General features: G+C 44.3%; 1 protein-coding gene across 12 annotated transcripts in view; it reads right to left on the bottom strand.

The window, feature by feature from the left end:
• Positions 1-23036, bottom strand: part of Eogt (EGF domain specific O-linked N-acetylglucosamine transferase) — a 37502-nt gene extending 14466 nt beyond the window's left edge. For 2 of the 12 annotated variants that reach the window (NM_001446471.1, NM_001446470.1), the window contains 9 exon segments: positions 712-815; positions 7644-7750; positions 10679-10783; positions 11562-11656; positions 16561-16669; positions 17500-17600; positions 18846-19069; positions 21480-21834; positions 22427-22473. In NM_001446471.1, coding sequence (NP_001433400.1) covers positions 712-815; positions 7644-7750; positions 10679-10783; positions 11562-11656; positions 16561-16669; positions 17500-17600; positions 18846-19069; positions 21480-21579 — 945 coding nt within the window. In that variant the 5' untranslated portion in view covers positions 21580-21834; positions 22427-22473. 12 annotated transcript variants of the gene reach the window in all.
• Between the last annotated feature and the right edge of the window lie 580 nt (positions 23037-23616).

The raw sequence follows: 23616 nt of genomic DNA on the forward strand, positions 1-23616 counted from the left end.
AGCCAGCTGTCACTAGAAAGATGCTATTATGCAAAGGATTGGGGCTGGGGTGTAGCTCTGCGGTGGACTGCTTAGCCTGCAGGAGGCTCTGGGTTTCATTTTATGGGTAGGAGCAGTAAATTCAAAGGGCAATATAAACCTAATCGTTACCACCTTGTGTCACAGAGGCCTCCTGTCTCAGAGGAACACTGAGGCAGACACTGGGGCTCTGCGTTTGGGAACCCAATCCCTGCCCAAGGGGAGGAAATCCTCCCCTACTTCATTCCAAAGCTGAAAGTTCATAGGATCATACTCCTCTATGAGAAGGGGCGTGGTTCAGTTGGTAGAGTGTTTGCTTAGCATGCATGAAGCCCTGGGTTTAATCCCCAGCACCATACTTGTAATCTGAGCAATCTAGAGTGGATGCAAGAGGAGCAAAGGGTCATCCTCAGCTACACAGTCAATTCAGGGCAGCCTGGGCTACATAAGACATTGCCTGAACAAAATCAAAACCAAAACAAACTAAAGATCTGTATGCACCTGACCAGTGCATGTGTATGTGAGGGGGGCCATAGAAACACATTTGAACATGTCTATACATGTATGAGTGTATGTGTGGTTAGGCACTATATTGACACATGCATCTTAGAAAATTCTGCTTCACAAAGTCAGAGGCACACAATGGAAGAGCAAGACAGAGCTGTCGCAAAAGGAGCGCAGGAGTTTACTTACGGTGTCCCACATGACAATGTACACGTCTGTACTGAAAGAATTGTTTATGTGCTGAGTGAGGTAGAGATTCAGGAAGTCACAAAAGTGGTGGTACATGTTAATACCTGGAGTTGGGAAAGAGAACATGTTAAACAAGAGAAGACGCACACGGAATGCTTTTTGAGTCCACTCTCCCTGCATACGGTTAGTTGGATTTCTAGTTAAAATCAACGAGAAAACATGTTTCTCCTAAATATGGGCTAGGCACGGGTACTCATCACCTTGAAGAAGTATTGAGTTCAAAATGTTACTTTTAAGCTGGTTATTTTGAAATCAGGAATGCATTTATTTTCTCCTGCACATCAAGACATCAGAGAGGATTAAGTTCTGGGAGGGAGGGGGGCACATAGTTCTATTTAGGGCAGCACGGGGAACTATCAGGCCATGATCGCTAACCGTTCTTTCTGATTATTCATTTTGTTTGTTTGCTTTTAAATCCACCAAACAACACTTGTACACAGAGGCACTGGCAATAATCACAACTAACATTATGGTAGTTTTAAATTCCTGTCTCTTTTTGCCCTATTTAATCATTTCTTATATTCTTCTTCTTAAATTTTTTTGGGTATGGATGTTTTGCCAGCAAGTATGACTATGCACCACATGTATGCTTGGTACATGAAGGCCAGAGGAGGGTATTGGGTTTCCTGAAACTAGGGTCACAGACCATTATGAACTGTCATGTGGGTACTAGGAATCGAACCCAGATTCTCTGGAAGAGTAGCCAGTGCTCTTAATGGTTGAGCTATCTGTCCAGCTTTTTGGGAAATGCTGACCAGCTATTAGTTAAAAGAGGCGAGTGTCACCCAAAATACAGCAAATACATAGGCGAATGCCAGCAGCAAACCACTGAACTGAGAACGGGACCCCCATTGAAGGAATCAGAGAAAGGACTAGAAGAGCTTGAAGGGGCTTGAGACCCCATATGAACAACAATGCCAACCAACCAGAGCTTCCAGGGACTAAGCCACTACCCAAAGACTATACATGGACTGACCCTGGGCTCCAACCTCATAGGTAGCAATGAATAGCCTAGTAAGAGCACCAGTGGAAGGGAAAGCCCTGGGTCCTGCTAAGACTGAAACCCCAGTGAACGTGATTGCTGGGGGGAGGGTGGTAATGGGGGGAGGATGGGGAGAGGAAACCCATATAGAAAGGGAGGGGGAGGCGTTAGGGGGGATGTTGGCCCAGAAACTGGGAAGGGGAATAACAAATGAAATGTAAATAAGAAATACTCAAGTTAATAAAGATTAGAGAGAGAGAGAGAGAGAGAGAGAGAGAGAGAGAGAGAGAGAGAGAGAGGCGAGTGTCTCATGTTCTGGTTGACAGAGCATGAACACTGGTATTGGAAGAAGCAGGCTGGTCGAGCTTACTGGCTCTGGAGCAGTATCCCTAGGTAAGTTGAAAGTGTTTAGTCTTTAGCTTTGTTCCTAGAATTGGGGAATGGTTGTAGTGTAGTGTGAGCTCTGTTAGGACAAAGCAGAGAGGATGGCATCTTCAAGTGCCTGACACACAGTAAGATCTTTATGAAGACCATCAGGAGCTTAGTAGGTCAGAGTATAGCAGTCATAGCTGTCACTGTTTTTAATTCCCATGCCAGTCATCAGAAAGACACAAAACAGAGGCCAGCACCTGCCACCCATCCTGATGACCTGAGTTCAATCCCTAGAACCCACATTGAAAAAAGAGAACAAACTACCACAAACTGTTCTGTGGCTAGCAGAGACGTATGTACATTCACACTAAGAAACTGTTCTGTGGCTGGGGATTTAGCTCAGTGGTAGAGCGCTTACCTAGGAAGCGCAAGGCCCTGGGTTCGGTCCCCAGCTCCGATAAAAAGAACCAAAAAAAAAAAAAAAAGAAACTGTTCTGTGGCTAGCAGAGACATATGTACATTCACACTAAGAAACTGTTCTGTGGTTAGCAGAGACATATGTACATTCACACTAAGAAAATAAATGGGAGAAATAAATGGAAGAAAGAGAGAATGGCAGGATGGTGGTGGCCCACACCTTTAATCCCAGCACTCAGAAGGTGGATCTGAGTTCAAGGCCAGCCTAGTGTATGGAGTGAATTCCAGGACATCCAAGACTACAGAGAAACCCTTGTCACAAAAAAAAAAAAAAAAAAGAAAGAAAGAGGGGGTTGGAAGGAAGGTAGGTAGGAAGAAAAGAAAGAAAGAAAGGAAGGAAGGAAGGAAGGAAGGAAGAAAGAAAGAAAGAAAGAAAGAAAGAAAGAAAGAAAGAAAGAAAGAAAGAAAGAAAGAAAGAAAGAAAGAAAGAAAGAAAGAGGGAGGGAGAGAGAGGAAGGAGGTAGGGAAGGAAGGAAAGAAGTGATAAAAGAAAGGAAGAGGTGAAAGGAGAGGGGAGGGAGAGAAAGCACACACTCTTGATTTAGGTATGAGGGACTCAGGACTCAACCTGGAAAACACACAAATATAAATGGGACAACTTCCTATGAAATAACAAAGCACACATTTTCAAATGAAAATGTTGAGTGAAAGCAAGCTTAGAATGAAAACCAGTGACTTTCAAAGGTAGCAACCGTAAAATACCCAGACATCATTCCTACAGCAAATACTAACTGAGTGCCAGGAATAAGAGCTTGTAGATCCTCCAGTCTACTGGAGTGGTTAGTCTTCTTACATGAAAAGTTGCAAGGGACAACTTCCCTTTTTAAATTACATGTATTTGTTTATGTGCATAAGTGCACATACACACCAGTGTGTGTGGAATCAGAGGGCAACTTGCAGGAGTTGGTTCTTTCCTTCCGCTACGTGTGCCCTCAGGATCAAACAGGTCGCCATACTTGATGGCGAGCACCCTTCCACACTGATCCATGTTGCCATCCCCCGGAGGAATAATTTTTCGACTCAGAACAATCTTAGCAAAGTACCTAGTTTCAAGTCAACAAGAAAAGCTTGCACTAATGAATATCCCCTTTCCCTGGGTGAGCTCTACACACACCATAGCTGGTCTGTATCATGTAGGGACTCCCTAACATTTACTGTGGAATAGTGTCTGGTGTCATGAGGATTTAAAATGAGGAAGTAAGGCCAGGCTTCAAGCTGTAAAAGCAAGGTGGGTAAGTCCTATCACAATGCCCCTTGTCCCAAGGTGAGTTAAGAAGCAAAGGGGAATTGGCTGATGGTGTCATTCAGAAGGAAAGGCTCAGTACCAATACAAGGAAGCAGTGGCACTGACTGTCTCAGTCCACTCGCTCCTACTTTACATACCTTATGCACACAGTCTGCATACATGTTTTCTGGCATATGATCTGCACAAGTGTCATAGTTAACACACACTTCTTTCACAGGAAGGTTTTTTTTGCCACTTTTTCATTTGCATATTTTTTTAAAAAATGACTAAGAACTTTGAACAAAGCACTTTAAGTCTGCTTTTATTTCAAAAAGCTAAACTCGTCTGATCTCTGAATCTAATATTTTGTAACCTGAGAATTAGAACCGCAAATGGCAGAGCACATTAAAACCATGATCAATAAAGTATGGTAATCCTCAAGTATTCATGACAGGGGGCTCTCTGTAGTTCTCTATAGGCCAAGTCACTCGTGAATTTTGGTACGACAGAGCACTATAATCCCCATCTCTCATAATGAGGGATAATATAGCATGTTTCTCTCCTATCCAGGGCTGCTAGGTGCCAGAGTTAAAGTTATGCTTCAGGCCAGATCTAGAACTGAAAAGCATGATGGAAAAGTAATTCTAATTTTTTTTCAAGAATATACTGTAGTGATAACTTCCAAAAGAGTTTTACCTTCCTTTGGTTACAGAAAGTTGGACATGAGAAATGATGGGCATTTTATTCTCACAGTTGTACATGTGGCTGCTAATTAAAAAAATGTAATGAAACCTAAATGTAATCAAACTGATTACAGATATCAGACAGGGTAAATTTAGTTACAAAAGGTATATGCATGAAACTTTCTTTCATCTTGATTTCGATGGATCTCTTTCACATAAATTTAACAGTTTCTTGTAGAATAAGAAAGAGGTAAGAATGCAGAAGTTCCTCTTTCTCCACATCCTCACGAGCATCTGCTGTCACCTGAGTTTTTGATCTTAGTCATTCTGATTGGTATAAGGTGGAATCTCAGGGTCATTTTGATTTATATTTCCCTGTGACTAAGGATGTTAAACATGTCTTTAGGTGTTTCTCAACCATTTAAGATTCCTCAGTTGAGAATTCTCTGCTTAGTTCTGTACCCCACTTTTTAATTGAGTTATTTGGTTTTCTGGAATATAACTTCTTGAATTCATTGTATATTTTGGATATTAGTTTTCTATCAGGGGTAGAGTTAGTAAAGATCTTTTCCCAATCTGTAGGTTACCATTTTGTTATACTGACAGTGTCCTTTGCCTTACAGAAGCTTTTTTGTTTCATGAGGTCCCATTTGTCAATTGTTGATCTTAGAGCCTGAGCCATTGGTGTTCTGTTCAGGATTTTTTCTCCAGTGCCCATGTGTTCTAGACTCTTTCCCACTTTCTCTTCTATTAGATTCAGTGCATCTGGTTTTATGTGGAGGTCCTTGATCCACTTGGACTTGAGCTTTGTGCAAGGTGATAAATATGGATCAATTTGAATTCTTCTACATGCAGACCTCCAATTAGACCAGCATCCCTTGTTGAAAATACTCTCTTCTTTCTACTCCATGATTTTGACTCCTTTGTCAAAGATCAAGTGACCATAGGTGTATGGGTTTATTTCTAGGTTTTCAATTCTATTCCATTGATCTACCTGTCTGTCTCTGTACCAATACAATGCAGTTTTTATCAATATTGCTCTGTCATAAGGTCAGAGATGTAATTCCTCCAGAAGTATTGTTGAGAATTGTTTTCACTATCCTGGGTTTTTTGTTATTCCAGATGAAGTTGACAATTGCTCTTTCTATCTCTGTGAAGATTTGAGTTGGAATTGTGATTGGGTTACCTCACTCAGGATGACATTTTCTAGTTCCATCCATTTGCCTAAGAATTTCATGAAGTCGTCATTTTTAATAGTTGAATAGTGCTCCATTGTGTAAACATACCACATATTCTGTATTTATTCTTCTGTTGAGGGACATCTGGGTTCTTTCCAGCTTCTGGCTATTATAAATAATGTTGCTATGAACATAGTGGAGCATGTATCCTTGTTATATGTTGGAGCATCTTTTGGGTATGTGCCCAGGAGTAGTTAGTATAGCTGGTCCTCAGGTAGCACTATTTCCAATTTTCTGAGGAATCGCCTGATTGATTTCCAAAGTGGTTGTACCAGCTTGCAATCCCATCAGCAATGAGAACACACATGGTATGTACTAACTGATAAGTGGGTATTAGCCCAAAAGCTCAGAATTCCCATGATACAACTCACAGACCATATGACACTTAACAAGAAGGAAGGTCAAAGTGTGGATGCTTCAATCCCACTTAGAAGAAGGAAGAAAATAATCATAGGAGACAGAGGGAAGGAAGGACCTGGGTGTGGGAGGAGAGGGGAAGGGTAAAAGGAGAGACAGGATCAGGCATGGGAAGAGACAGGAGAGAAGTCCAGAGGGCCAGGAGAATGAATAGAAATAGGGTGGGGATGGGTGGGTGGGGGGTGGGGACCAGGAGAATGAATAGAAATAGGGTGGGGCATGGGGGGGGAACCAGGAGAGGAACCTTAGAACGTCCCAGACACCAGGGATGTGAGAGGCTCCCAGGACCCAATGGGGATGACATTAGCAGAAATACCCAACAGCGGATAAATAAAATGTGAAGAGATAGCCTCCAGTATCTACATGGCCCCAGTTGAGGGATGGAGCCATCCACCCCTCTCAAACTCTTTAACCCAGATTTGTTCCTGTCTAAAGGAAATACAGGGACAAAAAAACAGAACAGAGACTGAAGAAAAGGCCATCCAGAGACCACCCTACCTTGGGATCCATTCATCCACAGACACCAAACTCTGACACTATTGCTGATGCCAAGAAATACTTGCAGATAGGAGCCTGGTATAGCTGTCCTCTGCCAGCACCTGCCTAAGACAGATGCAGATGCTCACAGACAACCATTGGACTGAGACCTCAGACACCAATGGAAGAGCTAGGGAAGGACTGAAGGAGCTGAAGGGGTTTGCAACCCCATAGGAAGAACAACAATATCAACCAACCAGATCCCTCAGAGCTCCCAGGGACTAAACCACCAACAACAAGTATCCATGAGTTGGTTCATGACTCCCACTATGTATGTATCAGAGGACTGCCTTATCTGGCATCAATGGGAGGGGAGGTGCTTGGTCCTGTGGAGGCTTAGTGCCCAAGGGGTACTAGAGGGATGAGGCACAAGTGCGTGGGTGGGTGGCGGAGCACACTCAGAGGCAAAGGGAAGGGGGTAGAGGTAGGGGATGGGGGGCTTATTATAGAGGGGAGACAGGAAAGGGGGATAACATTTGAAATGTAAATAATGATAATGATAATAATAATAATAATAATAATAATAATAATAATAATAATAATAATAATAAAAAACAATACAGAAGTTGTAACCAGTTCATCTACCTTAGAGGAGGAAGCAAAAATAAAAAGATGGCCAGTGTTTATCACACTACTTTTAACACATTCACAGAAAACTAAGGCAAGCATGTCAAGAGACAGATGTGGGACTGAGGAGACAGCTCAATGGCCAAGAGTACTGCCTGTTCTTACTGAGGACCTGGGTCTGTTCATGCAAATGGTAGCTCACAACTGTTGGAAACTGTGGTTCCTGAGGATCCAGCGCCCTCTTCTGACCTCCATGGGCACTGCATGAATGTGGAACACAGACACACATTGCAGGCAAAATATGCACACACACAAAAACAAAAAGAATCTTTTAAAAAGTAGACACACAAATAGAATACAAAGTAACTTCTCACCTGCATCTAATTTCATAAAATATGTTGGTTTTTCAACAACGATGTCACATTTAGCATCTTCTATAGGCCTGAAATTGAGCTGAGTGTAGCCTTGTAGCTCAGCAAACCTGGAATTGTGAATTGTGAGACAATTTAGTGAATTGTGAGATAATTTAAAAGTGATTCTTCCAAACGTCCTGTTGCAACACCAGAGCCTGGCACCTGTTTCTGAAGCAGATTTTACTTCTAGTTCAGTCCCACAGAGCACCTTCCTTAATTTGCTAACATTATTGACTCTAAAACCCAGTTTAATGTTGAGACAGGAACAAAAATGATTTCACATTTCAGGCTCACATGTCAGATCAGACAATCCCATTGGGAAGCCGTCACAAAATGAAAAACAAAAACAAAAAACTGATGTATTAATAGAGATTCAACAAGGTGTCCTGTCATCTGGAGGTTTAAAGGAAAAGATGGATGGGCCATAGGAACTTGCCCAGTAGTCTTCTTGGATTCTGGAAAAGATCATATTCCAAAATGAGCTAGAGCCTCAGAAAGACAGGAGACAGAAGAGCTTCCCTGAGACTGGGACAACATCTGTGGAAAGACAGACAAATGACAGACACCGGCATGTGAAGAGGAACGTCTACAGGTGTGAGTAAAGGTCGCCGCAACCCTCCGTGAGATCACAGGTCATGTGGAATGTATCGAACAGAATGTAAAAATACCATGCATTTGAAAAACACACTCCTGAGTCTTTCCCTCCCTGCCCCCTTCCTCTGGTCCTTCCTTATATACAAATGAGCTGTCCTTGTACAACGCAGATGCCAGAGGTTAGTCCTGAGAAGCCTTCCTCAATCACATTTCACCTTACTTTCTTTTCAGACAGGGTCTGTCTCTGAACCTGGACCTTGCAGGCTCAGTGAGACTGACAGGACAGTGAGCTACCGAGGTGTGCACTACTGTGCCGGAGTTGTTTTATGTAGATATTGAGGATCAAAACTCAGGTCCTCATGTTTCAGGAGCAAACACTTAACCCACTGAGCCATCTCCTCAGCTACACAGGTTCTTTGGTACTTCTCCCTTCAAAAGGTAAGTGAGATAAATATAATATCAGCAGTCAGGAAGTTGAAGCAGGAGGATCATAAGTCTTTGGTCATCCTGGGATTATCTAGCAAGATCTCGTTTCAAAAAAAAAAAAACTTTCTCTTAATAAGAAGAAAGAGGGGCTGGAGAGATGGCTCACTGACTGCTCTTCCTGAGGTCCTGAGTTCAATTCCCAGCAACCACATGATGGTTCACAACCATCTATAATGGGATCCAATGCCTTCTTTTGGTGTGTCTGAAGACAGCAACAATGTACTCAAAACAAACAAACAAACAAATAAAAATATTTAAGAAGAAGAAAGAAAAGAAGTGGAAATTAATGCCTCCCTCCCCCCTGAATTTGGTCATAGCTCAGAGGCTTATCTCTAACCAACAGGACACAGTAGCATGTCACTGCTGAAGTCAATTACATAACACTATAGCATGTATATACTATACTCATGCTCTTGAGGGAGCCATGGCTGCCATGCTGTGTGTGACAGGCACTAGTAAGAGACTCATATGTGAAAACTGAATCCTCTGGTCCGTAGTCAGTCAGAAACAGAGGCTCAGAGATCAGCCCTGGTGAGCTCGGAAGTCAAGTTCTCAGGCCAAGCTTGATGATGATAGCCCCACCCAACCCAACAGCCTGACCGCAGCCTCCTGAGGCCCTGCTGAGCTGCTCTCACTCTGACATCAGAACAGGCTGAGCTACTAAATGTCATTTGCTTTACTTCAGAATAATTTGTAACAGCAATAAATAATAAATATAACTATGCCCTAGGGTATATTCTAGGATAATGTGTTACCCATAATACAATTATGCCCCAAGGGGCTATAGTACAGAGTCAGATACCAACATGAACTAGGAATGGACGTGCCTTCTAGAATAGAAGACACATCTCTCTGTGACAATCAGTTAGTCCCCAGATAAACCGCAAACAAATTGACCACTACCATATAAGGGAAGATTAGATTATTCTTTCTAATAGTTTGCTCAGCATGAACGGCCTGAGAAGTTAACTTTACATAAGAGTAGCCCATAAAATTATAATGAAAATGCATGAGTTCCTGTGGATTTTGCATCCTAAATAGGGTGGTGGTCACATGTCCCTAGACATGGGATATACACTTTCTAAAGAACAAATTTGGAAAAACATAAGTGTAGAAGCACGGGGAAACCCACACACATGAGATTAATAAGACCCTAACAATGACTGTTTCCTGGTAACAGTGCTATGGTTAAATGAAACATTTATCACCCCAGGAAGCCGGAGCAATGAATGGTCCAATGGAAACTTCTGCATGTTGTTTAAATTTCCACGAGCCTCAAATGGTTTTACAATAAAGCTTTAAAGTTCAAAATATCATCAATGACGGTAAGAGTTTGGGTAGCGTCTGGCTTCAGAGAGAAGAAGGCGGGGTGAGGACTGAACAAAAGTTACACAGGTGAGCTCACTTTCTCATCAACCAAAGTCCACACCGGAGGGTAGCACATTTACAAAATGTGGGTGAGTTAATGATACATCGTGTCAAATACTTTTCCTCTCATTTACGAACAGCAAATTCTAATACCCACTTTTTAAATTTTCATAGACCAATATTCAGTTCTGCTTAAACTGAGGGATCCAACTGTGCCCACCACTCCACAGAAGCTTAAGCCTGTACAAATCAGGTAGCTTTTTCCACTTTAGAGTCCCATCCAAAATCTATGAGCATGGGGGCTGGAGAGATGGCTCAGCGGTTAAGAGCACTGACTAAGAGGTCCTGAGTTCAATTCCCAAAATCCACATGGTGGCTCACAACCTTCTGTAATTGGATCCAGTGCCCTTTTCTGGTGTTGTCTGAAGACAGCTACAGTGTGCTCATATACATAAAAGAAATCTTTAAATAAAATAAAATAAAGTCTACAAGCGCCAAAACAAACACAAATAATTTAGAGACATTTTTAGGAAACAAAATCATGTTACCAAGACTGCAGAGGGCTTTTGCGCTGACCTTCAGACACCAGTGCATGACGGTCAAGTTTACAGTATCCTCCAATATCACCACCCTGAAGAAAATCTTCCTTGAATCTAGTGAATATAAATAAATAAATAAATAAACAAATAAATAAATAAATAAGCAAGCTGGAAAAATTTCTCATGACTCAAGGTGCTGGGTTGAAATTAATTTCATTGAAACATTTTCAACATTTTTAAAAGGATTTATTTATTTTCTTTTCAGGCCTACAGGTGTTTTGCCTCCATGTCTGTCTATCTGTGTACCATATGCATGCTCGATGCCCCCTGGAGACCAGATGGTTGTGAACTGCCGTGTGGGTGCTGGGAACCAAACCCAGATCTTCTGCAAGAGCACCTAGAACTCTTAATGGCTGAGCCATCTCTCCAGCCCAGCCACTGGATTCATTTTATTTCATTTTGTTTTATTTTTGAGTCAGGGTCTCTTGTAACCCAGGGTAATCTTAAACTGTCTGTGTAGCACAAGAGGACCATGAACTTCCTTATCCTCCTGCCTCCACTGACTGAATGCTAAGATTGCAAGCATGTATCACATGCCGGGTTTATACAGTACAGGCAGAGTACAATAGAACCACACCCCCAAACCCCTCTTTGGAATTTAACTTACAAGCATGTGCTGCATAATTTACCTTAAAAATATCTTACAAGGAACCCAATATACCCATGACTCAAATCAACAGTGTGATCATCAGGTAGAGGACCTGGGACACCTACTCCTCACCCACTCCCTAACCCTTCAACCATTTTACCACAAAGTCAACCCAAGACACAGCCCTGCACCTGGGCGCATTTCAGAGTGCCATCAGCTTTAACAGGGGCCACACAGAAGTACCTGTCATGGTTTCTCTTGATGTTTCTTAAGTCCAGGTATAGACCAGTAGCCCTACAATACTGAAGGTAACGAGAGCAAAGCAGACTTGAGTCGCTCTGAAATACAATTGAGAGGAGGAGAACAGTCAGCTGGGAACAGGATTGGCACTGAGGCCTCACTGTGCTGGCAGCACTGGTGGGACCCCCAAGAGGAGCGAGTTCTACACGGCTCCTGTGCTGATTTTTCCTTTCCAACAGTCTGTCAAGGGTACTTCTGAATGTCTCCATACATTTAGCTTACTAAGAAGATTTCCCAAATGCTCTAATTTACCACCTAAAATATGCGTATTACACATATGCACATAAATATTTGAGGCTAGTCTGAGCTACATAGTGAGAACCTATGTGTGTGTGTGTGTGTATGTATGTGTGTGTGTGTGTATATATATATACATATATATATATATATAGAGAGAGAGAGAGAAAGAGAATATATACACATTATGTATATTTGAAGTGACATATATATACATACATATATACACATATACATATACACATATATACACATATACATATATACACATATACATATATACATACATATATGAGTTATATGTATATATATGTATACATGTGGTATGTATATATGTGTGTGTGTGTGTGTGTGTGTGTGTGTGTGTGTGTGTGTGTGTGTGTGTTTATGAACGACAGGGTCTCATCATGTAGCTCAGGCTATCCTCAAACTCTGGATCTTCCTCCTGCTTCAGCCTCTAAGTCCTGGGAACACAGACACGTATCACCACACTGCTTCATTCAGAAAAAGAAAAAGCTTTTACTGAATATGTTTATGTGCATATGTGCATGTGCTTCTTTGCATACGTAGAGATCAGAGGACAACTTGCAACAGTCAGTTTATTCCTTCTACCATATGGATGCCCGGGACTGAACTCAGGTTGTCAGGCCTGGGATCAAGTGTCTTTCACCCACAAAGCCACCTCATCAGCCCTCATGTTTTAAAGCCAAGGATTATATATGATTCACTGCACTCTCCACCTCCCACCAAAAAAAAAAAAAAAAAAAAAAAAGAAAAGAAAATTTCCTAAGAACTACTTTTACCCCTAACTGCTAATGAAAAAAATAAATAAGGCCCTGTCTGAGGAGGAGCCAAAGGGAACAGGAAGGCCGCACAGGTAAGAGACACCCGAACACAAGTGTGAACAGGCAGCTTGCCAAGTCAAGTGTGAGGCGCTCCAGCAAACGGTCCCCTAAACTGTGCACAACCCCCTGTCAACGGCTGCTCTACCTGGGTGAGACAGTTGGAAGGTCAACAGCCACAGCCTGCTTCTGCTTTAACCAAGCCACCATGCACTGAAAAAGAAGGCACTTCAAGAACTTCTGCTCTGGGTTTCCTTGAGGGATTAAACGCCATTTAATTGTTTTCCCTAAAACTCCCAATGAATGAGGGGTCTGCATCTTAACCTGGTTAGTGTTTGTGAATCGAGTCAGTAAAAAAAAAAAAAAAAAAAAACAAACAAAAAAAAACACAGTGAACTGAATGTTTGCATTCCTGAAAAAAAGTTCATGTTGAAGCCCTAACTCTTGCATGGTGAGCTGCTCAAGGGGTAAAGGCACTTGCAGCTAAACTTTGTGATGTGAGGAAAGAGAAAACTGTCCTGTCGTGGTGGAAGTAGAGAGCTAACTCCTGTGTCTTCCGACCTCTCACGCCATGCAGGCACATAATCAATAAGTAAATATAAATCCATAAATATAAAGATTAATGAATTATCAAAATGTAAGGATAGTAGGTGGTGGAATTCTTTGAGGTTATGAGAGGGAGTCTTCATACATATTAGTACCTGTTCTGGTTGGAATATGAAACGTCCCCCACAGACTTAGTATTTGAACCACTGGTTGCCGTTTGGGAAAACTGTGGAACCTGTGGGAGAGGAAGACTCACGGGAGGAACAGGTTGTGGGGATAATCATTTTTTAGTTTGTATGTAGGTGCGTCTCTGTATTCTCAATAGTTACTTCTGTACTGATAGACAGCTAAATACTGGCAGGATTTTGGAATAGTCACTCCTATGTTCCATCACCAGAGTTTTCTATTTTCTAAATATACGTCCTTACTTACCTGCCTAAAGTCAATCTAGAAGTGGATCAAAGATTAATCTTGATGCTGATTGGTTGTAATAAAGAGCTGATGTTCAACCAGGGCAGTAAATAGGGGGTGGGACTTCAGAGAGACAGAGACAGAGATACGCTGGGAGAATAAAAGGGGTGGGGGTGATTCAAGAGCAGACACAAAGGAGAACAGATAGACCAACACAGAACAGAGAAAGGTATATAGAGTTAACCATGTAGGGGGTCGTGGGTGAGAGAGCCAGGTTAAGTTAGATGAGCTAGTGGGGAGACTGCCGAGCAAAAGGCTAAGCTTTAAGCTATATAGAAGTCTCGTTTCATTATTTATACTATTGGCAGTCCGAGAGTCTGGTCGTAGTAGGTCACTCTGAAGACATCCAGAGACTTGATAGCCCTGTCCACACCCTCTCTGCTTCCTGAAAGCTGAAGCAATGTGATCACCTCTATGCCTTCCTGGCTGTGATAGACTGAATCCCTGCAAACTGTGAGCCAAATAAACTTAGCTGCTTCTTGTCAGTTATTTTGGTGACTGCAGTAGGAACACTCACTAACGTAGGACCATTCTAAAGGAGACCACAAAGATCTCTTCCTTTCTTCAACCCCATAGTGATCGAGGACAGGTGCCGTCTGGAGGAAGAGTCTCCTCAGAACCCAGTTGTGCTGGCACCTTGATCTTCGATCTCCAGTCTCTAGTCTCCACTCTTCTCATCTACGGTACTTTGTCATAGCATCTCAAAGAACTAAGGGAAGGAGTCATACACTGATGGCATGGTACCCAGCAAGGCACATGATGTCCAGGAAAGCACTCCACAAACTACTATGAGAGAACCATGCAAGGTGGAGTCACTCACATACACACACACACACACACATACACACACACACACACACACACACTCTCTCTCTCTCTCCACCCCATGGCCTTTCCACATGAGAAGCTAGACTGAAGCCAAGTGAGCTAAAACAAAATGACTATTACAGGTGCCTGTGTCTATCGTAGCCTTCATCTCCTTTCGTACAACTGACATCCCGAAGACGGCACCCTCTACAAGCACTACAGAGTATGTACTTAATGTGGTGGGTGTGTTGCATGCACATGTACAAGGGTCATGCTCCCTTGCACACACTTACAGAGAAGCCAGAGGAGCATACACCATTTCCTGCTCTATCACTCTCTTTTTGCATCCTCGAGAGAGCATCTCCCACTAAACCTGGTGGGAGGCTGGTGCCCGGCAAGCTCCAGCGCTGTCCTCTGCACCCCACAATATCATAGGGTTACAGACCGTGGATGGCCACATCCAGGCTTGTTGGTTTGTTGCATGGACACTGGGAATTACAACTCAGGTCCTTAGCCAGGTCCTGTGCTGAGAATTTTTATATACAGAACCATGTGCCGCAAAGTTAACATGGCTTTACGGCTGAAGAATGAGACGTCTGCTACAGACTGAAGACCTCACCCAAGAGTCAGGATCTGAACTCTGTAGTCAAAGACCTACTTTCACATCTACTACTTAAAAACTACTCCCTGGTAGTGTGTGTGTCCTACCCACTGGCGTATGACATGAATTGCTGAGATGTGCACACACACACACACACACACACACACACACACACACACACACACGCGCATGCCTTTCAATTCTAAGTATCGTATGATTTCACAAGATGGCTGTATAGCCTTGGGAAAGCTGGTTACTTTTTCTGAGGGCCCTATTTTTTCTTTTTGAAAACTATATCAATCTGTCTGCCCTGCTGTACTAATTACGATGTCACTCAGACTGAACTGCACACAAGAGTAAACAAATGCAGATCAGTAATGGTGCAGCCCCGGCACCTCCTAAACGAACTGACAAAGAGTCTGTAAAGACGAGATTTCTCTTCTTCGCCGTGTGCTGCGGGGAGGTCTAAATCTAAAAATATTTTAAGCGCCTCAAAATATCACTATCTGATACATGTGTGGAGAGGAAGGTGGACCTTTCAGAGGAAACAAAATGACCTATTTGGGAACAAAGAGCACGACTCCCCAGCTGGGTGCGGTGGCGCTATGACCAGCCTGTCAGGAATGAAGAAGTTCATTCTCCTCTGCGCCTCTCAGATTATTGAAACAATAGTCCCCAAGGAACTGGCATTTCCTCAGGAACTTCACGTCTACAAAAGAAAAGGGCTGAAGTCAGGTGCCAGCCCATGGATGGGGGGACGGAGTGGGATGGAGGGATAAGGGTTGAATTGGGGGGATGGGATGAGGGGGTTGGGGGAATAGGGGATAGGGGTGGAGATGGGGGATGGGGCTGGAGTTGAGGGTGGTTACTTCTCCTAAGAGGACATTTCCCATAGTTTTCACAACTTGTCAGACCACTCTGGAGGCAAGACTGAGGCCAACACAAGGATGGGTGAGTGACAGGCAGGCCCACGCTCCAACTGGTACTGCTGTGTGACAAATACCTATTGCCCTCGACCTAAACCGCAAGCTCACAGAGTGCCCTGAAGATAGGCTGTGGGTAGTGTTTGGGGTGGAGTTGGGGGAGTTCTTGAGGGAGTCGATAAATTACTTTATTCCCCTTCCTTTCCCATTGTGAACCACATAGAATAAATCTTCCTTCTCCACTTTTTTTTTTTACTAGTACTTGTCTGTTTTCATTCTGTGGATGGTAAGTAGGCCAAGCCTAGCTTGTTAGAACTGTTCTGGGCCCAGGCTCTGAGTGTAACAACTCCACTTACAGTCTCTGCCTGTGGGTCCAGGACCAAAGATGAGGAAGCAGAAAGACTAGGGGTCTGGGGTCAGCCTGGGCTACAGAGAGATTCTGTGTTATTGAGCCACCTTTTCTTTCTGTTCCAAGATAAATAATAAAACAAATAATAAACCAGCCGGACACTCACTGCACTCTCTGGCCGGCAGAACATTCGTATCTCCTCCAGCCGCTCCCGAGCATATCCGAAGTCAGCTTGTTTCCAGAACATGTCCTGGGCTGACTCCAGGGTGTCGGTCCTATTTGCAAAGAAAGGGATTTTAAAACTTTTTCCTTACCTTTTAAATTTTATTTTATGTATATTAGCATTCTGTCTGCATGTATATATATGCCGCCATAGGAATGCCTGGTGCCTACAGACATCAGAAGGCATCAGATCCCCTGGAACTGAAGTTATTGATGGCTGTGAACCACCATGTAGGAGCTGGGAACTGAACCCAGGACCTCTACAACGAGCAACAGGCGCTCTTAACTGCTAAGCCATCTTTCCACTCCACCCCGCCTTCACCTACTTTCTTTATTTCTGGCCTTAGACTTTCTATTGACTAAGTCGCTAGAAGTCTATTGTTACTTTATGTTTTAAGGTGTGCCCCCATACCCCTGCAAATTATCACTATGTACATAAAAGGTAGAAAGAGTCATTCACATACTATTCCTTTATAATACAAACAGAAATCTATGAAGTTAGGGTCATCTGGACCCAAAGACAAGACAGTATTATTTACTCTGTTCTCTTTACCCAACGAACCATGTATGTGCTAGAATATTCGACTTTTCCTTGAGTGTGGTTAGCTATTCTTTCAGAATCTGTAAGGAACTACCGATACTATTATCTCCAAGCATACATCTTCCTAGCATATATGGGGGGGTGGGGGTGGGGGGAGGTGTTTCTATAGTCAATGATGTTTCTCCCCCAGACAGAAGAAATAACAGATATTCCTCTCTGGATATGCATAATAGCATCTGCAGGACTTATTCTCTCCTGAGAGTCTAGCCGGGAACTAGGGCACAATCAAGATGCAATTCAAAGAACTGAGAAGTGAGGAGGGGCTTCCAGAAGGAGACTTACCATCCCAAGTCCACATAGCTGCAAATGGGGGAGCCAAATCTAGACTCTGGTGTGCAGGACTTCTCATACCCCCAGCAGGAATTTAGACTCTCTAAGTGTTTCTAGAACATGAAATGTGTACATTTAGAATAGACTCATTTCTTCTGATGGTAAGAGAGACACTCTGACCATTCGTGACAGAATGTTCACATGTATGTTTAATGGTACACACATATATCTAACGGTATATATCCATATATCATAACATTCTGGGAGGGGCAGGCTCAAGAGCCTCCACAAGTGTCTTTATTCACTCCTTCGTGTCTGCTCCATAACCTAAGTCCAGGCTTCAGCTGGACCACCAAAGACAACCTGAATTAGGATTTCCTGAGGTATCTTAAGGTGCTGTCCCCTGTCATCCTCAGAAAGCAAACAGATTCTATAACCAGTAACTACGGGGGTGGGGGGGTGGGGGGGAACATATCCTTTGGCATTTCTGTTACTAAAAGAATTCCGAGAAAAGGATGGCTGGGTGACTTCGGTCATCAATCAAGATCAGCAGAAGCAGCACAAGGTCAGAGCCCTCCAGCCCTGGAGGCCAGGGCCCTTTTGCAAGGCCCAGGAGCCACACTGGTCAGATTCCATATGCTTCCGGTGCCAGCAGCATGGGAAAGGAAGCGTCTTACAATGGTCCGCTTTGATCTCTAAGGCCTCCGGAGATGTCTTAATGGGTTCCGTTTGAGGCCTTTCCAAGCTCACAGTCTCACTCAATTAGAGCCAAGGCTGAGGTGTGACTGCTGAAAGGAAGGGCTAAGAAGCCTCCTAAGGGCAGAAAGGAGAGGTGTGACATTCTTTCTTTACTCTGAGAAAATGTTCTTTTCCTCGCACAGTTTCATCCACTTTCTCGCAGTCTCATCCACTTTCTCGGGTTTTTCAGAAACCATAGATAGCTTAAGCTGACCAGTCAATTTTCTCAGTGGTTTTAATGATAGGTTTCCTTCTTGTGAGTGGGCTATGGTTTTAAGCCAATTTTCGTCCCTTCAGAATATTACATGTAATGAAAACAGTGATAGTCTCCTGGTGAAGGGAGAAGTCCAGCTTCAGCTGTGGCTTACGAAGCACAGTAACAAGCCAGCCTAAGCCGCACCCCTGAATGAATGAGAGCGAGGTACGAACATACTTAAGACAGTGCCATCATGAAACGCATCCCTGTATGAATGAGAGAACATCACAGGCAGCACCATCCTCACCTCTGTAGGCTAACCTCAAAAAATTAACTTTAAAACTATAAGGATGCAAATACTAAAACGAACAAAAGCATAGCATGCTAAACACAAGAAAATGGCTGTGGAGAAGATAAGCGCTACCTTATACGGACAGTGGGAATCCTCCCTGCACACAGAGGCAACATGCCTGTTACTGTGCAGGAAGAAGGGAATGTGCTCCTCTGGGAGGCGGAGGCTGGAGTAGTCATAGAGGGCTTCGCCGGGCACTCTGTCAGCCTCAGGATGAGCCTCGTCCTGGCCACTCAGGGGGACTTCATGAAGCAGTACTCCAAAGACAAGCAGCATTAACATAGCAACCTGCAGACCTAGAGATCCAAGCGCAAACATCTTCATTAAGAACTTGGGCCCTGGTGCACGCCTTTCATCCCAGCACTCAGGAGGCAGGAGCAGGAGGAAACTCCCTCTGTGACTTGGAGGCCAGCCTGGTCTACAGAATGACAGCCAGAGCTAGGACAGCCAGAGCTACACAGAGAAATCCTGTCTCGAAAAAAGAAAGCCCCTTCAGACAGGACTGGTGGCAAACACCTTACTCCAGCACTTGGGCAGAGGAAGAAGGATCTCTGTGAGTTCAAAGCCAGCCAGGTCTACATTTCCCCTTAGGAGACAGGGGATTGAAGTTGTTGGGAGTGAACACTTTTGAAATACACCGGATGTATTGTGAAATCCCCAAGGAATAAATTTAAAGCAGTAGATTGTTTAAAAGTTTTTAAAGCCATCTTTAGCATTGGGAATGTAGCTTAGTGGTAGTGTCCTTGTCTAGCACACAAGAGGTCCTGTGCTCGGTCCCCAGTACGGTGCAGTAAATAAATAAACTCCCTTTAAAAGCTAAATTGCTAAGTAGGATTACTCCATATTTTGCTACGTCACCAAATCATGTTCCTTTGTTCACCAAATATTTATTGAGGACTCGCTATGTGTTAAGCACTGTGCTAGGAGCAAGGAATTCATTCAAGTGTGGGAATATATCCCACTCCAACTTTGCACATTTCAGAGTTGATTATTCAGAGACCGAAGAACTTCTCAGGTCCAGGGATGGCCCCAAAATACTATTGTCTTGTAAAACTGAAAAAAGAAAGAGAGGAAGAAAAGAAAGAAAGAATGGAAGAAAGAAAGAAAGAAAGAAAGAAAGAAAGAAAGAAAGAAAGAAAGAAAGAGAGAGAGAGAGAGGGAGAGAGGGAGAGAGGGAGGGAGAGAGAGGGGAAGGAAGGAAGGAAGGAAGGAAGGAAGGAAGGAAGGAGGAAATTTGCATCTGTGTTCATTAGTAAACAGTGGATGCAGACATGGGTCTCTCTATCTCATATCATCCCTTTGTGTGCCCAAGAAAGAGGACTGCATAGGTCTGTATCTTGTAGATAGCAAGACAACTCAGGTAGCTGCACACACTCTCTGGCGTCGGCTCTCCCTAGCCTGAACCACCTCCCACTCCACAGGCGCCCGCCCAGGCACCTATTAAAGCTGTTCACAAGGCTCAGCTGTCCTGTCTCCCCTCCCCCCCTTCACATTTATTGGGCACACAGTAAGGTTTGTAGGTTTTGTTTTTTCCTGTCAATTGTTTATTGTCAGTTTCTCTCATAAGCTAACATCGTCAGAGCTTCAGAAGGGGAAAAAATTTCCTTTAAAAATTTCCTACACAAGACTGAACAAAGTATTAACATTAGGAGAAATAACAGTGACCAAGAATTTACTGGACTTCCGCTCACCCACCCAGGAAAGGATAAATTTCTTGGGTCAGTTTCTCCTATATATCCCCGACAAACTCACACCACTCTGCCCCACTATTGACAAAGCTGCTTTCCCTCAGTGTCTCTTCTAAAAAGATAACTGGACATACCCTGGGCATTCCATAGTAAAGCCAGGCCTTTGTAAGGCTGTAAGGACGACACGACTTCCCAAACCAGCCTTCACTGATGTTTACAAATAGAATGCTCTGTTCAAGTTCCAGGCCTATGGGGTCATAAGGTTAAAACGGTGAAGATCATGGGAACAAGTCCTTTGCTGAGTAAGTAATTAAAGGTTCCTTGCATTGTAGGCCCTGAAGGCTGTGTTGCTAACCCTTGTAAATCCAAGGGGCCTTGATCTAACAGTGAATTACAAGCAATTTTAGAAAATTCAAAAATGTATATTGAGTGCCAGGCAGTGGCGAGTCCCAGGACAGCCAGGGATACACAGAGAAACCCTGTCTGTAGTCGGGGGGGGGGGGGGGGGAATGCATATTGATAAAAATAACTACTTAATAATGAAAATAAGGACCTCTTTAATCCTCAGAGTCACCCGGAAGCTGCTGATGCTTAAAACCTCAGAGAAATAAAGTACAGTACCTTAAAAGCATGCCACAAGAGACCAGTTGCTATTTTAATATAAAGGAACTACTAAGAGTAAAAATAACTTAACCAGAAAATCTCTAGCCAGAGGCCCAGTCTCAGGATGCTTGATTCTCCTTAGAGAACGAATACTAAATCTCTCAAAGTGAAGTAAAGTGCAGGGGCCCCTGGACACAGTAACTCACGGACACCAGTGGCGAGCAGGAAGAAGGTAGTTCACTTCACACCGACATCACTCAATCCCGAACAACAGGATAATTAGCAGAGAAAACATTCCTAGGACCAAAGGCTGTTCCCGGTTCCCATTTCAGTAATCCTGCTCTCTGATTCCCAGGGTTGCCTGGGCCAGTGCCAACCTCGGGATCACAGCAGGCCACCCAGCCCTTGAACTCACCCTCTAAGTCACTGCTAGGAAGAGTAGGTCCAGAATTTCGGTTATCCAAATCCACGGCTCTGCAATGCGTTCTGCTGGTTAACAAAACTTGACCATTCATGGAAAAAAGTAACCCTTAGCCATGGGGAAAATCTAAAGAAGCAGATCAGACAGTTGGCTTTTGCAAGGGAGGGCACGTACCCACTTGCATACGCTGGGTTCCCTATGGTGCATTAAAGTACAACTTCAGGGCCTGGCAGAAAGCCTTCTTGGAGTTGAGTTCTCTGGCAAGACTCGGCAAGGCTACCGCGTCTTCTTGCACAAAACGGCCAAGCGCGCTCCACTCGGTGTATGGCTTGATTGGATTTCCACAGGCCTAAAAGGAGAAGAGGGGGAAAAAAAGGTAAAAATCTGAACAGCGTAAAATATGAGGCGTGGGGTTACTAGACTACCACATGAATGGCTTAGGGCATTGCTCGGCAACACAGCAGGCAGTGGACAGATGAAAAGTTAAGTGCATCTGGGACTCAGACTATCAAGTCCCAAGGTAGGCAAGCAGATAGAGCTCAGACAGGGATTGGCTGCCTGAAGCGCCGAGGTGGGGACCCTTCTGTGGCGATCCTCGGCTGTCTGCAGAACGTCAACCCCTTCCAGTGAGGTGGGGTCAGCCCCTCGCACCCAGCAGCAGCCAACCCCTGTCCCGGCTGCTTGGGGGAGCTGCTGTCCTAGAAGACGCTCGGGTCCCAGGTGTGCCGGCCGGGGAAGATCTGGAGAAGCGACTCCGCCCCAGCATGGGGATCTAGGGAACAGGACAGGCCTGGCCGGGTATCTCCCTTGCCTACGGTCACCGATCGGCTCCGGTAACCAACTGAAGGCGGCGGGACGGGATCAGGGTCCCAGCATCCGGCTGCGGGCCCAAGGAGGTGCAGGCGCCCGCCGGGAGCAGGCGGAGACAGCGCGGGGCCCACCTGCAGCTTGGCTAGGGAGCGGCGGCGCGGGCGGCTCGGGAGCAAACGAGACGTCACCGCCGGCGGCCGCGAACCGGAAACCTCCGGCGCCCAAGTCGGGCCAGGGGGCGCCCGGGAGCAGACACGACACCTTGGCTCCGGGCTCAAGGGCGGACCCGAATGCCTTGACCACACCCAGCGACCAAAGTGTCTGGAGGGGACTGTTGGACACCCATCAGCCAAAGTGACTGAGACAGCCTGGGACCCGCCGCCTGATCCTTGCAGGACACCCGCCTCCATCCCCTCCCGGACCAGGGACACCGGGCTACAAGTCCCTGACTGCTCCTCTCCAGCACCAGAGAGTAGGCAGGCGGACCACGGAGCTGTTACACATCACCTAGGGTTGTAATTTTATTGTTTTCATTCTAAGCAGTTGCTGCCCTGATTTTCAAATGAGACTGAATGTAGCGAGGCACTTTCTGGTGGGTAGTGAAAATACTGTAGATTCCAGGGAATTTTACCTGTCCGTGAACTGTCCAAGTTCAATGGCTACTCTTAACTTTTGTTTTTGCTCTTTCATAATTATTTCTATTCTGCTTGTGTAGGTGATCATAATTACATGTATGCGCATCTCCCATTCTTAACCATTCTTGGCACCTTGCAGTTGCAGCAGGCCTTCGGAAGCATGATAGAGACAACCGTTAAATTTTGATTCAAATGGCTCAGAATTTTCAAAGCGCTTGCAGAAGTAAGCCTGATGACCTGAGTCAACAACCCAGAAGGAGAGAGCCCACTCACTAACTTTGTTTTCTGACTTCCTGGCTGTTCTCACACCCTACTATAGAATACCAATAAATGAAAAGGCCCAGCTTATATTGATTAATGGTGCCAAAATAAACACGCTCAGATGCATACAATTGACAGGGCTTGCTTGCATGTCTTATAGAGAAATTTTAAGATGCTATTATGAGAACTAAAACCAGAACTGGTGGTTCAGGCATCCATTTCCAGCTACTCCAGAGACTCAGGCAGGAGAAAACAAAGTTCAAGACACCAGGGCAACTTAGTGACCATGGAGATGAGTACTTGCCTAACATGTGTAAGACCCTCAGGCTCAATCTCCAGTAACATACAACACACACATGGACCGGACATGTCAGGGAAGGCCTTTTTACAATCCCAGCTAGCACTTTGGAGGCAAAGGCATGTGG

The sequence above is a fragment of the Rattus norvegicus genome, chromosome 4 (assembly GCF_021556685.1).
Source record: "Rattus norvegicus strain SHRSP/BbbUtx chromosome 4, alternate assembly SHRSP_T2T, whole genome shotgun sequence".
NCBI classification, from domain to species: Eukaryota; Metazoa; Chordata; class Mammalia; order Rodentia; family Muridae; genus Rattus; species Rattus norvegicus.